We start from the raw sequence: 14,952 nt of genomic DNA, 5'->3' as shown, positions 1-14,952 counted from the left end.
GTATCCAAAATTTATCGTTATATTCCGCACTAAGGTATGTATAAATAAATTGTTTTTCTTGAATATGAATTTTCTTGTAGTCGGCTCAGAAATTTACAGAATGGTTAGCAAACTGACCGGAACGCGACACGTTGCACCGCTTCCAAGTCTCTTGGAAAGTCAAAGGACTTGGGCAACGAGTGTTGAGTGACAATGAATGGTGACAAACGAGTCACTGCGAGTGAGTACAACGAGAATTCAGAAATTGTTTTGTAAAATTTGATTCGCGTTTTCTTACTAAGGAGTCATGCTTTTGGTCTTTCAAAGACACGAAAATGAGAGCGAAAACTTAACGTGAAACAAAAACTCGCACAATATATGAGTACTGAAATGAGATTTAAAAAATCTCGGCTGCCGAGGAATCTAATAATATAAAACGCAAGTATGACCGTAGTGACAATGGTTTGGAAAGCTGTAATCGCACAAGTCTCAACTCACTTGGGAGCTTTGATTTAATGATACGGCTATTTGTAAGAAATGTGTAACGATAAATTCGAAGAGTATTGCGTACAGGTAACCGTACGCAGTTATCATCGTTGATCGTTTGGTAAAACCGAATGGAAGAGCTGAAATTTGGATAGAATCCAACCCGTTACTCCAAGTCCTGAAATGCATGAACGACATTTAAGTGGTGACGTTAAAGGCTCGGGCGGTTTCTCATCTCATGCGCAAGACCGTCAATCGTTTTATTAGTTTATTCGTAGGCAGTGGTAAAGCTTTCCATAGTACAGATATACCGAATATTACAAAACTAGCTTGCGAAGTCTCTTACAGAAAAAAGCATCGTGACGTCTGCAGTCTTGCAATCAGAGCCGTCGAATAACCGTCTAGACGCAATCAAAACTGAGCAAACGTTTGTTCCATCATATTTTATCAACAGCAATTTCAAGCTCGTTAAGACTTTCCTGTATTTTTCTAACAAGATCAGCGAAGCTTATAAATACACGTTCGTCGCAAAATTTATATATATATACGCCTCATTCAATGCACACGTCACGTTTTTTTATGCTCCTTCAAAAATTGGGGACGTATTTTAATCTTAGCGCACAGCGTCAACCTTATTTACGCAATTCGAATAACATATAGGTAGGAATGAGTATAAAATATGACAAACATGCACGTGTCGTACGTGAATTGGCTAACTCGGTAAATACTTAAGGATAATGATACTTACTCGACAAGTGAAAAGTTGCAATAGCATTCCATACGGTGCCAAAGTTCATTGGTACATTATCGGTGTACTGAATGTTATTTTTTAAGGCTGTTTTTTTTTAAGGTTTATAAAGTATTTTATTATAAAGACAAACCATTGAAATAAAATTTATCATAATTTTCACATAATATTTATTGACATTTAAACCAACTTTGTAAATTTTTTTGAGACGATATATTGAATATAACCTAATTTATACTGCCCGATAAGAACGTATGTAAAAAAAAGCGTAGACATGAAATCTCAAAAAGCATTGGACCGATCCTGCTCAAATTTTTACAGCATCTTTATTTTACGAAAAAAGAATATCATTTTCTTTTATTTAACTCGTAAAATAAAAACTACCAAAGCAATCATGATTATCCTAGTTCACACGATAGGTATAGGTATAATAAAGATACTGTAAAATTTTGAGTAAATCCGGTTTGGTTCGTTTTGAGATATCATGTCTACGCTTTTTTTTACATTCGTTCCCATCGGGCATTATAAACTAGGTTATATTCAATATTTCGTCTCCAAAAAATGTACAAAGTTTATTTAAATGTCAATAAGTATAATGTGAAAATTATGATAAATTTTATTTCATTGGTTTGTCTCAAAAAAATACTCGGAAAAACCTTTTAAAAAATCAGCCTTCACACTAGACAACCCTCTTAAGTCTGATTTTCTGACGACATTAGGATTGCGATTATTCGGCCAGTAGCTATTACAATGATCGTATATACAGCAAAAATGTCGCTTGGCAGTATTCAAACTTCACCTGAAAGTCATGATTTTCATTTAAACTCTTGCCCTGTGTGCGACGCCTCTTTTATGTTCTAAATTTGTAAAGCGAATGCCGACGTGTCGTAGATTGATTATTCGCGTATACAAGAACTCTGTGTGGCTATAAACACCGGGCTTTTTTCTAATTTTCTTTTTTTTTTATCTTTTTCTTTTTCGGTGTTGATAAAATATACTAACGGCGGGAAGATTTTTAACGTCTCATTTTCGTCTTCCATTTCCGTGAAGTAATCTGTTGGTTGAAAATTTTCTCCTCTATTTTCGTTCCAAATATTTAAATTTGCTGCTTGTTCCCTAACCGTTGTTCCCATTCCTCTTCCGAGGCGATAAATCGAAGCTTATACGCTTTGCTACAGCAGGCAAAACGACCCATAAGAAACTAAACAGATCATAGCTTCTACGTTTCCTCTACAACTACCCACGGAATAGAAATTACTTCTCGTATTGCCGTGCATATACATCCCGGAGTCAATTTTTATCACATAGTTGGACGCACGTCGGATAATCGATAAATCGATCGTGGGGTCAGCTGAACAAAAAATATCAATACTCCCCAGTTCCTAAATAAAAAAATTGTTTCCACGCTATTAATCGCACTATTAACGATGTATTCACGTCAGTTTTTATCCAAACACTTCAGCATACGCTTGCGTCTGGTAAAGTAAATATTTTACAAATTTAAGATAAGTTCCTTGTTGCGGATTTTCCTGACAGGACTGCAATTCGTTTCATCTCGAGTGAAACCAGAAGCTGATCCGCCGATACGTCCGCTAGAAATATAGAAGAAAAAAGAAAATCCCCTCTAGTTTTGCCGAGGTAATTTTTGTGAAGTTTCCGACAATCGACTCGAGAATCTGAAGGCTAACGAATTAAATGAAGACAATCCACTTTGGCCGTGTCTTACAATTCCAGACGAACAGATCATTACTAGTCGTTTGTTTTCTTTTTCTTGTCTTTTCTTTTTTTTTCTATTCCTTATCTCTCACTAAACGCAATCGAAGTCGATTAAACCGTGCCAAGACGCGAATCTGCAATCCATCGTATACCGTCGATCCTCCTAGTTGGTTTCGAATGGGTATAATAAATCGTAGGCAACGCGGGGCAAAGCCAGAAACTCAGGCCAACCGAGACGTTGGTCCCGGCCGGGGGCAAAGCGAGCTTTATCGGTACGGAGGTGGAGGTATAGCCGTAGTAAGGTGAAACGGTGGGGAAAGCCGAGTGATCGCCGTCCAGTCGTATTTCCCCCGGGTGGCTTTTCCCCTGGTTTCACATTTTGGATTTACGTCCGAGAGAGCGAAAGGAGCGCTTGCGCGATCCCAGACGTACGTATCATGGGTTCTCCTGGTCGCGCTGGTTGCGTTGCTACCGTTTTCAAGAACTCTTCCATTGGCCAACCCCGGGACGAACCGAAGGGGGGTAGGGAAAAATGTTGCAGCAGCTGATGCTGTTCGGATGCAGAACGCGCAACCGCTATACAACCAGCCCCTCGCAGGGATATTACCTCAAGTTCTTTCTCGCGCTTCTTCAGTTGAACATCCCGAGGCAGTTTAGTTCCGTCATTGACCAGGAAGGACCGCTGCGACAGTTTGTTCTCTCATACGATCTCAGTGTATCTCTCTGTAATAATTTACCGCCACCATGGTATGTTCAATTGAAGATATTGTAAGTCGGCCCTCCCTGCGGTAAACCAAAATACCTAAATTTTTTTCAATATTATTTTTTAACACATTTTTTATTTTATAGTTCGTTTTTCATTTTTCATTACTACTTTATATATACTCACGTGGAATGTGCAACACGCATTTACTTGATGTTTTCTTACTTGCGTATTCTCTGTATATTACATTATTTATTTACTTATTGTTTATGATTATTTTTTTTTCTAATCTGTAATACTGTAATTGACTTTATTTTTACTTATTTATTCGGGGTGATTTGAAAATAAAATTTTGATCCCTCTATGTTCCAAACATATAATGACTTTCGCTAGAATATTTCGCATATTTTTTTACAAACACGTGAGTGATTTTTTACTTTTCTGAATTTGAAACTCCTTTTTTTAATCTGACGCTCGCGTCTTCGTCACTTTCCTCTGGCGCTCATAAGCGTTTATCCTGAGATATTTGCTCCTTGGCTCCTGCCTGTCCATTTATAAAAAATACTGGTCCGGTACAGTACATCCTGATTCCAATTAGTCTAGACTGTACCACGTATTGAAATTATATTTAAATCATACTTTCATTTTCATCGTATCATATCAGCTATTGAGAAGTGTAAATTAATAAAAATTATAAATTTTACAACACTTGTCAAATCAATGTATGTGCAACCTCGGTACATTAATACCATAAAATAAATAATAATCACAATTTTTAATTCGGTGAAAACAATCAGGCCTTTTTCTCCAATTGTTATTTGTGAATTTTAATTTCACGAGACTTTTCATATCTGCACTTCTCCGTTCGACTGTCAAGATGTGTATGAATTGCACGAAAATGCACCAGTTTGATTTGTTTCACTAACAAAATATGTGTAAAAAATAACTCATACATCTCTCATGACATATGCTTCATGTTTAGTTGTGTCGTCAATGAAGATAAGACGTGCAAAATGGTATCCAAGTGTTAAAATGTGGCGAAATAAACTGTGTTCATGTCACAAAATCGATATTTCAAATTGAGCGTCCGAGGTGTGGAGCCTATGTATTTTGAATATGTAACTTCGCAAACATGCAAACATCTGCGCATAATTTAATTAGCAAAAGTCGTTCGGCAGTGATTAAAAAAAGGAAAGGATAATAATTTGAATCAGAATTTCTGTAATCCATTATACCAATTTGCACATTACCTTTGTGGATTCTGATAAGTACATCACTTGCGAAAGTTTCATTGCAGATATAATTTTTAGTGGAAGCATGAGAAAACGATTACTTTGAAATTTGAGTATGCAGCTAATTTGATGCTTGTAATTGTTTTTTGCATGTCGTAAAACTCGTTGTAGATAAACCAAACCCGAGGGGTTGACGCGTACAAAAAATGACGGAAATTGTATTTCATTGGGCTTGAGAGATATCAATAGAATTTTACGTAACTGAAATTGATTTTATGAAATTTTCGTAAAATTTGAAATACTTCCCTCATTTTTTTATCGGACCAATCATCGGGTCGTTGACCCCTTCAGTCTCGTAGCGTAACTTGATTTTGAAAACACCCGTCCGTTCACTTTTTACATTACCTATCACTGCGCAACCATGAATTGTGTAATTATGTGTGGTTTTATGGCAGAGCTTAAAGATCCCAATGTGAATCGTCGCTATTAGTTAATCATTTGAATTAAAACTTAAATCTTAAAAAGTACAAGTGATGCAATAGCGACCCGTTGTTGACCGAGTCTATAATTTTAGTTTGAAAATTGCCTCTGAGACTGCTCAACAGGTTGTTTTTTTACACTTCGTAGAAATTTTTGGCACTGTATCCGTATGTTGTTGCTGTGGAGAAAAGTAAATAAACAAATAAATAAATTTCGTTTGCAATCATTCCTACAGTTTGTGCCGTCTTCAAAAACTCGTTACGTCCTACATGATGGTTAGAAAATTTCGAAAATTCAAGCCTGGTTAACACCTATTTTAAATTGTTTTCAGGCCGATGAGCTGCCCCCAGAACAAATCGCAGGTAATTATACATCCGACAGAAAGCTAGAAAAAAGTGTACCAATTACTCCGTTCTCAGAATTCCCGTTGATTTCACTTTCACGATAGTTGCGACAAAACGATCTAGAATTCTCCGAATAATAAATTTCACAGTCAGCGAAATTCGGTAAGCGCCACACCAATTTTCGAAACATATTTCACGAAACCTGGGCAACAGCTGCAATGTATTGAGTAACAAGTATCCAGCGATTCTCCCACCTACCGATGCTTTCCGAGTGCCAAATTTCAGACCGAAACTACATGTGGATATATTTATAACAAACAGTTTAAGGCTTTTAACCCTCGTAAGTCTCGGAGCGCATCTTTAAGCGCCAAGTGCAGGCTACCCTACCTTACGTGAATCCGTATGCGTACACATAATTTATAATTAGAACGTTTTAGTACCCGGGCAATGCTTAACGCCAAGCTTAGACCGCTTGGTGATTTGCTTATAGGTAGAAGAAAATCGTTCACGTCGTTTCTTTTCTGTCCTTTTATTTATTTTAAATTATCACACTTAACAAAAATAATTTTCCCAGAACAGCGCCAAATTTAGTCATAATTTCGTAATCAAAAATGTCCAAACAATGTTTAACTGACGTGATATAAACAGACCTACAAAGAAGGATGAACTACGATCTCAAAAAATACATGCGTGAACGGTGAAGTCTTTGAAATGCTTACACGTAGTTCGCGGGATCCAATCCTCGCAGTATATATCCGTCTATTTATAAAGATGATCAAAAAAAAAAAAAAAAATACAAGCTTCGAATAACAGACGAAACAGCTTCTGCAGTAGATGCCAGTCTGCATCAGGTTTTTCCTTACTCATTAGATTATAAAATATTGTATTCGTTGAGGTTATTGGGTTTCACACTTTTTTACGAAAGGAAGAACAAGCTCTCCAAATTAGCCCCTCGTTCTTCCATTCATTTCAGGTCTTTAAATATGCCCGACCGAAATTAATCTTAGACAAATATTAAATAAAAATTAGAAATGATGATATTGAAAATTAATGAACATTGCGACAATCTAACCCACTTACGGAATATACGTATATTTAACAAACTTAATTGTACACCGAAACTTTTCCTTTTCTTTCGCACTATGTTCGTAAGGCCTTCAAGAAAGAATCGAATCTTCATTGGAATCGAGGCAAAAGAAATACGACTGTACGGTTCTCAGTTTTGCACCCCTGTCCTCCTTCCTTTCCCCTCCAGCTAGCCGAGCTCCTCTTTCTCTCTCGATTCTGAGAGAGTTTATTTAAGTTTGATTCGATTAGCGGCAGCTGCCTGGCTAAGTATAGAGTGGGCGTCTCGAATGTTCCTATATATTCTCCCCCCCCCCCCCCCCCCCCCCTCCATCACAGCCGTACTGCAGACTAAAGTGTGGTACAAATCTGCCCAAGGTGTGGCAAGGTATCAAGTAACGATTAATCAGACAATGCGAAGCACCAAAATAGAAGACAGCTTCGAAAAAATAGCCCCAATGCCCGTGTAAAAAGATATGCGAGACGAGTGATTGTTCAAGACGTCAAATTTTTACTTTCAAAGCATTCGTTAATTGCTAATTTACGATGAAACTGTTCTTGCCGTTAATTTGTCCTGTGTTAACAAGGGTTCTGTAATTTACGAAAGATGAAAACGATCAGACAGTCGAAATAAAATTTGAAACGACCCGTGTCTACGGTAGCCATATTGAACTTGTGACAGCGTATCAATTCGTGTATCAAATAATGTTTCGACCCGAGCAATGCGCGTGTGAAAAGATATGTAAGACGAGTGCTGGTTTGGTTAATCAAACTCTCACTTCCTGGGCACTCGTCGACGGTGGAATTATGGTAAAACTATTCTTGCCGTCATTTTGTCCAACGTTAGATAGATTTTAATCATTGACGAGGGCCAGAAATGGCCAGGAAGTCAAAATAAAATTTCAAGTGGCCCGTGTCACCGGCGGCCATGTTGAATTTATGACAGCGTATGAATTCCCCTCTCAGATCTGTTACAAACACGCTAATAAAATTGAGCTGGAGCTAACCTACGCTATTCGGGACTCTATGAATCAATCATAGACGAGAGAATAGGGAAATCGTTATGAAAAATTGTAATTTCTTGATTTCATTACATAGCGTCTCACAATTGGGGGTCAATATGCTCGGAGTAATATAGATATACATAATACATAGTTACGCTCCCAGCGGGGTTATCCAATGAGCGAATATCGGATTAGTAACTAAGATAAATAAACGATATATGCTAAGTCGGGATGGCATCATTACTCACGGAAGCAAACAAACAGCTCGTGCCAGAAATACGGGGTATAACCCAGGGGGCATTAACACTCGGTAGTTACAAGTGCAGCTGAATTTGCGGCGTTGTGTTACATGGAGCTTACAATTCGATACAGAATTGAGTATGTTGGGACTCAAAAACTTTAATATATATGAGTTATACAAAAATTAGAGATTTCAGACAGGCGATGCACAGAAAATTGAAAAGTGAACGAATTTTCTGCAATTCCAAACCATTGACAGATCCCCTCAATGGATTCAAAAGCAATTGAAACTCGAACACATGTTTAATGCCAAATGGGTAAAAACCAAACATTTCTTCTCGTCGAGTGTAGTAAAAACTTGTTTAAATCAACCCAAAATATTCGAAATAAAAGGGGAATGAATCTTTTACCATTATATCTGTCTCTGCATTGAATACAATACTACGGATATGCAAGTATAAGAATTCCCGCGTAATTATAATTGGCGTACTGTTACGTAAAATTATAATTTTTAAATAAATTTCGTCTGTAATATTATCTTTTAGTTTTAACACCATGTAAACGTAAGATCATAATATTCATAATTGTTGCACTTCATCTTTCAGTTCTGCGCAAGGCGTTCGACAGTTTTGACCGTGAAAAGAGCGGAAGCATTCCCACCGATCTGGTAGCAGATATTCTTCGACTAATGGGACAGCCCTTCAACAAAAAAATTCTGGACGAGCTGATCGATGAAGTTGACGCCGACAGTATGTATTTACATTTCCCGTTTAAGATCCCGACCTTAAAGTGTAGCTATTTAAATATATACTAATGAAAAGAAAGAAATTCTCAAGGAGAAAAAACCACGCATACGAGTCTTCGGAAAAATTTTTCCATGAATGGAGAATCTGTATTATACATGGGCACATCTGTCTCTCATAATCTGAAAAGTTGCCAAGGCTGCACAGTATTTCCAGAGATAATAAACCGGTAAATATTATAGCTGGTGCGCAGAAGAAAAAGTTAGCGAAAAAGTCAAGTGAAAGACGTGAAAAATAATAATACGCAAAATAATTTTTTTATTCTTTCTTTTTAGAGAGATGAAAAGCGTATAAATATTTGTGATTTTGGCACACATTAGACACCGTTTAGACGCCACGCGGAATCAACTCCAAGTCGTCGTAAATTTGGCACAGCTTTATTGAACTCTGTACATTTTACCCGTTTCTGCGAAAATTCTATGGTCTAATATCTATAGAGCATAAGTACATAAAATGCGATCGGAGGCGTAGAACGCAAGAATAGAAGAGATCGGAATATCAGATTTCAAACGACTAGACGTTGTGGAAACGAATATACGTGGGTGTTTCGTTTTTTTTTTTTTTTTGCCGGTTTGACGTTCGAGCGAACTTCGTTATTTCGAAATAAATTTTATTCTTGATCCGTAAAACCATGGAAATTTACTTTCGAGCTCGTAAGCCTGCAGGCAATAAAGAAGTAAATAAAAATCAGATCACTGACGAATATAGCATTGAATAAAAGAAAGCCTACCCAAAGTCTCAAAATGTGACGTTTTCTTAGACGTCGTCGCCACGTTGAACTCAATTCTCGGTTTCTTCATTCTTCCTTTACCATCTGTAGTCTGATTTTCACATTTATATTTCTTTGCTGTTATTCTGACTATAAAGCTTTCGCCACTGTTTTAGAATTTCTTGAAAGAAACAGACAGCAGCGTTTCGTCTATTTTCAAACAATTATATTGAATATACAAGACCGCAAGTTGCGAAAGGGGTCTTCTTTTTCTGACGTCACAACGTTTCGCGGGTATGCCCTGTTGCGTATAATAGAAAATTGACTTCATGCAGCAGAGCATCAAACACTGTTATGTAATTTATAACGTTGTAACTTCCAGTTCGTAAAATAATAAATAAAGAATAAATTACAGCGATGTGTGAGTAATATATCTGCTGAGCTATAATGATTTATGCATAAGCAGACTGCTGCAAATAGAGAATCCAAATTTTTTTTCTCCTTCTTTCATATAACCTGTTTCTAGAATCTGGACGCCTCGAGTTTGAAGAGTTCGTGACGTTGGCTGCCAAATTCATCGTTGAGGAAGATGCGGAAGCTCTGGAAAAGGAACTGAGAGAAGCTTTCAGGCTTTACGACAAAGAGGGTGAGAAAAACAAATCGCATTACATAAAGAGGTTCAAAATTAAGTGTACATCATAGATCGTCAGGGCGTAAAGCGACATGAGCAATTTTTCAATGTAAATAATCATAATTATGTGAAAAATGAAACTATATAATGTAATATACACTTAGTGTAAATCTGTATGACGAATATGAATTTATAGAGCTTTAGCGTAGCCGATACATCATATCGTTCAACAAATCTATATAACGCGATCGATCAATGTTACTTAAATTTCAGCAGCATTCAAAAAGCGTGTTGAAAAGTCTGAATAATATTACCGACTACTTTTTTCATCTTCACCTATTTCCTTTGAGTCTATCGAATGTTTGAGTCTGAATTGGACTGTAGCCCAATTTCGCGCGTAGGTAGTGGAGATAGATATATTATAGAAAACAGAACTAGTCTTATACATTAAAAACGTTGAAATGAGGAAAAGATTTTAAAACGATTTAAGATTTGGTTCCCGGAATGGATCGACAAATTCATGCGACTGTGAGCTCGAAACCGCTTCCTCATCGAACAAACTGACCAACTAGAGGTCATAAATCTTAGCCACAGCATGGCCATATTTTCTGATATCAATTATCCGGGCTCAAGTTTTTATTTGGTCATATGCCAGTTCAAATTTGACAATATGCCAACTCTTAAGCTTCTTGGACCATTTCTGTTCTTGAAATATGAACCTATATACGCCGCGTAATGAATTTTCTCAGTATTATCAGATTGACGGCAAACATGCGTATTTTTACCCGATAGAAATCTGATCTGATTTTTTTCTTTTCCTACAACTCAAAACGGAGCTTTCACTCTTGTGATGAAACACCAGACTCTAATTATAGCAACGTATTGTCTACATACACACGTTATTTTGAACACGGCTGTTTAGTCGAGTTGCACGGAATCCTTGCAGCGTACGCTTCGTTTTCGATACGGAGAAGTTTCAAAATTTTTTTGGCTACATTTCTTATTTTCGATCGTCCCATTGCTCTCCTTTTTCCACTTTCCTACTTTTCTCACCGGCATTGATATTTGCTTTTTTTTTTTCTCCTCTTTGAAATAAAGTCAGCTGTAGCCAGCCAGCCCAGTTGTGCAATGCATTAGCGAAAAGCGCAGGTTGAATTCGCGATTTCCCAGCGTATAATAACGGCTCTGCGAATAGCTCTGCAAGTTCTTGGAATACGAGAAGTTAAAAGCTTATCTTGTTTACCGCATCAAGCGGGACGGGACGATTTCGCGGAGAAAGAGGGATAATATATTATCGTCCAGCAGCCAACCACCGCCTGCGACGTTAACCGCATCCAGCAGCATAATGAATTATAGTTTTACGAGCTTACGCTAAATCTTGACAAGCCAAGGCCCATTATCCATCAGCCGTCGCTCCCACGATTGCATCACAAACGTCTTTTACACGATTTACCGTTTTTGTTATTTTTCGATTCGCGGCAAATCATCAATTCGTATTAGACCTATAAGCTGTAATATACGATGCATTACACATGTCATACATATAGTTATTCAACTGCACGACTAAAAAATTAACGAGGCTTGCCACCGCAGCAGCTGTTGAAACATAAATTACAGCTGACACAGACACTAGAATTTTGGCTTCAATAAAAGAAACGCGAGGTGGTTATCCTTCTCAAGCAAATTCGTTTCGAAAATAATTATTTAACCTATTAGACAGAAAATTATACGTTTTTTCCATGTATTAATTGGCTGTCCAATCGACCTTAGTTTCTGCTGTTTAGACCTCGACCGTAATAAATCTGTTGACAAATTGTGGCTACTTATCCTGCAGACGGGATGATATGTTCTCACCATTTTTCAATAACTACTCGTTTGTATTTATTACAGACCAGCTGTCTGTTAATACAATTGTGATAAGTGTGCAATATATTTAAAAAACTCTTTTTCCATCATGTAAGTTCAGTGAACTGACGGAGAATACCTTTTATTTTGTAATTTATTTTTCAGGTAACGGATACATTCCCACCTCGTGTCTGCGCGAAATTCTTCGGGAACTCGATGACCAGTTGACGGATGAGGAACTGGACATCATGATCGAGGAAATTGACTCTGACGGATCCGGAACGGTAGATTTTGATGGTAAGAGAGTCACGACTGGATTCAATGCGATCATGGTTTGAACGCAAAACTTATTTCCGGGATGATGTTTCCTCGACGATAAATTTTAAACGACTTTTTTTCTTGTGATAAATTTTTAGTCATCAATTGCAATCTCCGAATTGATTCGAGACACAGCAAGTAGGTCAGCTGTGCTGCAGTCACGGGAAGTTGAAGGAACAAATCCTGGCTGAAATACACGAAGTCGTTGGCCGTGCTATTTCGAAAGTTAGAGCGGAGAACCATGAAAGCCACGCGTCGTCTAGAACACAGAAACTAAAACTATTTCTATGTCGAATAGCTCGGGATTATTTATACACCGTCGCATCTGGCGTAACCGGAATGATTGAAAGACCTTATTAAAACCAAACGATCTTTCGGATCGCGTCATTCCCACTAATACACCCCTGCGCGTAAACTACTTCCAAGTAAATTCACGGTTGACGGAGCATCGAACGATCCATTTGTTCCTTTAATGTTTTCAGCTGCCACCTGACTACTGATTTCTGTCTCCGCGGTTACAGTTATTAAATTTAAAATACAAAATATCGTATCATTCGTTTATTGTACAATAAAAACAGCTGTTGCACCACAGTTTTTTATTCAAAAATACACTGAATAACGGCCAATTTTTTTTTCCTCAGAATTCATGGAGATGATGACCGGAGAATAAATGTACCTAAGCACAACGCAGGCAACATCCTTTTATATTTGTGCAAGACTCAACTGATCAATGGGAGCGAGTGCCTCGGAAGACGCATAATCGACTAATTTACAACCTGTTATTTTTTTTTTTTTCTTCTTCAATTTATAATCGATGAAATATATTTATACCTATAACTTTAATTGTATATTTATGTCTGCCGCAACGTTAATTTAATTTTAATACGTCATGACGCGTCTACTGTTTTTTAGAGAAAAGAAAACGAAGTAAAAACTGAATTCAAAATTCTGAAGCATTGGAATTGAGTGTTGAATTACTGTTTCTGGGACATGTATGAGACCATTACGCACGGTACATTTCCAATCAACAAATCTATACACGTTTTTAACAGACACAATGAGTTATATATTTGCTACGAATGAACTAAACAATATTATACGCCTGTAAGCACGTTGAACAAACGTACATCACCGCATAATATGTATTATATAATATATATTATATATTAATCTGCCAAATTTTTGGTGAGCAGTTTCCATTGTAATAAATAAAATTTACTAAAAACGTATCAAATCTTAAATATGACGCTACATACACGTCAAACTAAATAAAAGATGATCGAAAACTTGTTCATATTATCGATGTGCGAAGATTGTTTAGTGCTCGAGTTTAGATATATGTGCACGTTTTCATTTCACAATTTATACATTATTATATTGAAAACTGATAAAGCGAAGGCAAAAACGTCAAACGGTATAGCACATTGGCATTCACCCTCTCGAAAGAAGATATAGTAATTATCGTGACGAAATTGAAGACGAAAAACAATTGCCATCACCATGAAACAAAAGATTTACCGCATTCTGCAGCCCGGTTAAAAATAAACGAACCATTTGTGAAAGGAAACTTTGCTTTCAACCAAAGTGAAAGTCATAAAAAAAACTTTGCAAATAAAGGTGAAGCCACGGCAAGCGCATGATATCTAATCACTGTGACCAGAGTGATATTTGACTAATTTTAATTTGGAAACCGGAAGAGTATCGAATAATCAGAGAATCAAAGCTGAAACAAAAAAAAATAATTAGTGAGATGAGGATTACGTACATATAAATTGCACTCAAAGAACTATGTTAGACCCAAGAAAAATATTCAGTCTATCAACCATCGATAGATCACTTTCATCGAAATAAGAAACAAGAAAAATAATTTATTCATCGAGTAATAAATCATCTGCTAATGAATATTGAAACAAATAGATTCCAAGATACAAAGTTTTGTTCTTGTCAGTACAGCGAATGAGAATTGATTAGAGACAAAAAAAAAGTAATTGACTTAAAATAAGAAAAGACTGTAATTAGTGAAAGTGGGGAAAATATTGTTCGGATGAAACTGACCACCGTACGCTTAGCACAATCCAATGCGTACACTGAAAAAATCTACATCTCGCCCGACATGACATTTGCGGCAACAGTCTTTGACTCGATTGTTTCTATTGATAAAAAAGAAGAGTATATTTCTTGAATCAACGTCAATTTTCCACCCAGGACTATTGCAGTGAATATTTGACATAAAAAATAATACAACGATATTTACGACACTATCACTATATAAGTCCGCGATTTTTATCCCTGCGCATTGAGCGACGGCTTGCAAATGCCCCACTTTCTTTCAGTACCGAAGAGTATCAAGTCGACGCGCAAAAGGTGCGGTCAAACTTGAAGACTTGTTTATTAGTAAGCAAATTTACCGAAGAGCTGATATTTCAGCAGATCAAAATTGCTTTACTTTTTCATACATCGTTTGCGAAATCGACCCGCAAAAAACCTTATCAAATTAGGTTAGACAGGTTGACTAGTGCGATCTCACCGGAGACGCCCGTATCTCCACTTCGGCTGCTGAAGAGCGAATGAGTAATGACGCTGAATTACGCCACGCCGCACGCGGCACTCGAGACCACCGATATATGTATAACTACACTGGATAGAGGA

The 14,952-nt window shown here is 37.1% G+C and overlaps 1 protein-coding gene across 2 annotated transcripts; it reads left to right on the top strand.

Annotated features, from left to right (window-relative positions):
- The first annotated feature begins 3,517 nt into the window (after positions 1-3,517).
- LOC124298183 (troponin C, isoallergen Bla g 6.0301) lies at positions 3,518-13,532 on the top strand. 2 transcript variants are annotated; one of them, XM_046749860.1, is made up of 6 exons: positions 3,518-3,676; positions 5,676-5,706; positions 8,603-8,746; positions 10,036-10,155; positions 12,151-12,282; positions 12,945-13,532. In XM_046749860.1, exons 1-6 carry the CDS (start codon positions 3,674-3,676, stop codon positions 12,971-12,973), a joined length of 459 nt encoding a protein of 152 aa, XP_046605816.1. In that variant the 5' UTR covers positions 3,518-3,673; the 3' UTR covers positions 12,974-13,532. The 2 variants fall into 2 exon arrangements, with proteins under 2 accessions (XP_046605816.1, XP_046605815.1); XM_046749859.1 differs by having other exon boundaries at positions 3,527-3,697.
- Positions 13,533-14,952: the final 1,420 nt, after the last annotated feature.

Source organism: Neodiprion virginianus, chromosome 2 (assembly GCF_021901495.1).
Source record: "Neodiprion virginianus isolate iyNeoVirg1 chromosome 2, iyNeoVirg1.1, whole genome shotgun sequence".
NCBI lineage: Eukaryota > Metazoa > Arthropoda > Insecta > Hymenoptera > Diprionidae > Neodiprion > Neodiprion virginianus.
This window is presented reverse-complemented; position numbering and strand designations above follow the sequence as displayed.